The sequence below is a fragment of the Lottia gigantea genome (assembly GCF_000327385.1).
Source record: "Lottia gigantea unplaced genomic scaffold LOTGIsca_506, whole genome shotgun sequence".
Lineage (NCBI taxonomy): Eukaryota > Metazoa > Mollusca > Gastropoda > Lottiidae > Lottia > Lottia gigantea.
The window spans coordinates 21,765-23,471 of NW_008709739.1; the positions used below are offsets into that span (position 1 = coordinate 21,765).

Sequence of the window (1,707 nt, forward strand, 5' to 3'; positions counted from 1 at the left end):
TCAATATGATAGAAAGAGATTAATATTAATTTCTCATAACGGCAGTGGATTCGACAACTGGATCGTGCTTAAAAATGCAAAAAAACTAACGCATTGCCTCTTTAAAAACACCCAGAGGAATTTTATCTTTTCCTTTATCTAATCTATACACGGATGAAGATTTACAGAAAAAATGGAAAAGACAGAAAGAAATAAAGGGTAATTATTTACAACATATTAATTTCACGTGTTCCTATCAACACGAATCCTCTAGTTTGGCTGCATGGGGAAATTCTTCCAATCTTCCCGCGAATTTGAGAAAGATTGCCGACGTAGATATCGCTAAATACACGCGAGACAACTGGGAGGAATTGAGACACGAATGGGAACCTTACGCCAAGAGAGACACTCTCTGTTTGGAAGCTTGTTTGATGAAATACAACCAAGTCACGAAAGAAGTTGTAAACCAGAATATGTCCAATAATCTAACGGCTCCATCTTTATCTTTAAAGGGTTGGTATTATTTATATCATTACGATAAAGAAATGGTGGAAGAAGAATGGTATGAAACTACTAGAATGGTTGCGAAACATTCGGAAAAACAAAACATTGAAAAAGTTTATTCGCACACTAATCCTTTTATAAGGAATTTTATAAGACGTTCCATTAAAGGTGGGAGAGTCTCTGCTAACAGAAAATCGTTCGAAACGAACAAAATGAATGAGATCTGCGCCATATTAAAAGAATACAATGAAAGCGACACTGAAGGAATAATAGATTTATTCAAAAAATACATCGCAAGCACAAAAGACAAAACGGAAGTTCATTCGAGACTTAAAAAAATAGAATGTACTAAACTAATGGCATTTGATGCTAACGGTTTATACGCTTCCGCCATGTCGGATTTAGACAGTGAATATCCGAGAGCGGAAAGTGGAAGACCGTTTCTACCAGAAGAAGAAAAAGAATTTGTAAAACTCTTCAACAAACAAAAATTCAGACCTAGAACAGCTATTTTAACAGTGTGGTTTGACTATCCCAAAAACATTTTCTTCCAACCGATACCAGCTAAAGATAAAATCACTTTCACGAATAAAGAAGGTAAAAAGGAAACTGGTAACAAAATCAGGTTCAGAAATGGTTTCTGTCACGACGTTTTAACATCGGTCGATATTCAAGAAATAGTGAAAGCCGGTGGACGAATTATTAGAATATTAGATGGTATAGTTTACGAAGAAAATTTTAAAACTCCACCCTATAGAGATTATATTTTAATTTTGAGAGATTTAAGAAATAAATATAAACGAGAAGGTAATATCGTGGGTAGTAATTGCATGAAATTATTAGGTAATTCCTTGTATGGTAAATCAATTCAGAAAGATATATTCACAACTAGACATTTATGGAATGAAGCAACTTTACAGGCCAACTTTGATTCACGCGTTAAAACCTATGAGAAAATTAATGATACTCAATATATTGTTGAAACGGAAATTGAAGAAAAAGAGATTACTACTGAATACAGTAAATCTACACGACTAACACCTAGTCATTTGGGATCATTCGTTTTATCTCACAGTAAAAAAATAATGAACAATTTCATTCACGTCATAAATGGATTTTATAAACCCGAAATATACTATACCGACACCGATAGTTTGTACATTTCATCCAAAAATTGGAAAAAACTAAACAGAGCTGGTTTGGTCTCCGAAAAAGACTATTGCA

The 1,707-nt window shown here is 33.7% G+C and overlaps 1 protein-coding gene across 1 annotated transcript; it reads left to right on the top strand.

Moving 5' to 3' along the window:
* Positions 1-524: 524 nt before the first annotated feature.
* Positions 525-1,290, top strand: LOTGIDRAFT_175858 (hypothetical protein; the record flags this gene model as incomplete). The annotated part of the gene is made up of 1 exon (XM_009062327.1): positions 525-1,290. A coding segment is annotated over one exon (766 nt), but the record flags the coding sequence as incomplete, so codon positions are not given.
* Positions 1,291-1,707: the final 417 nt, after the last annotated feature.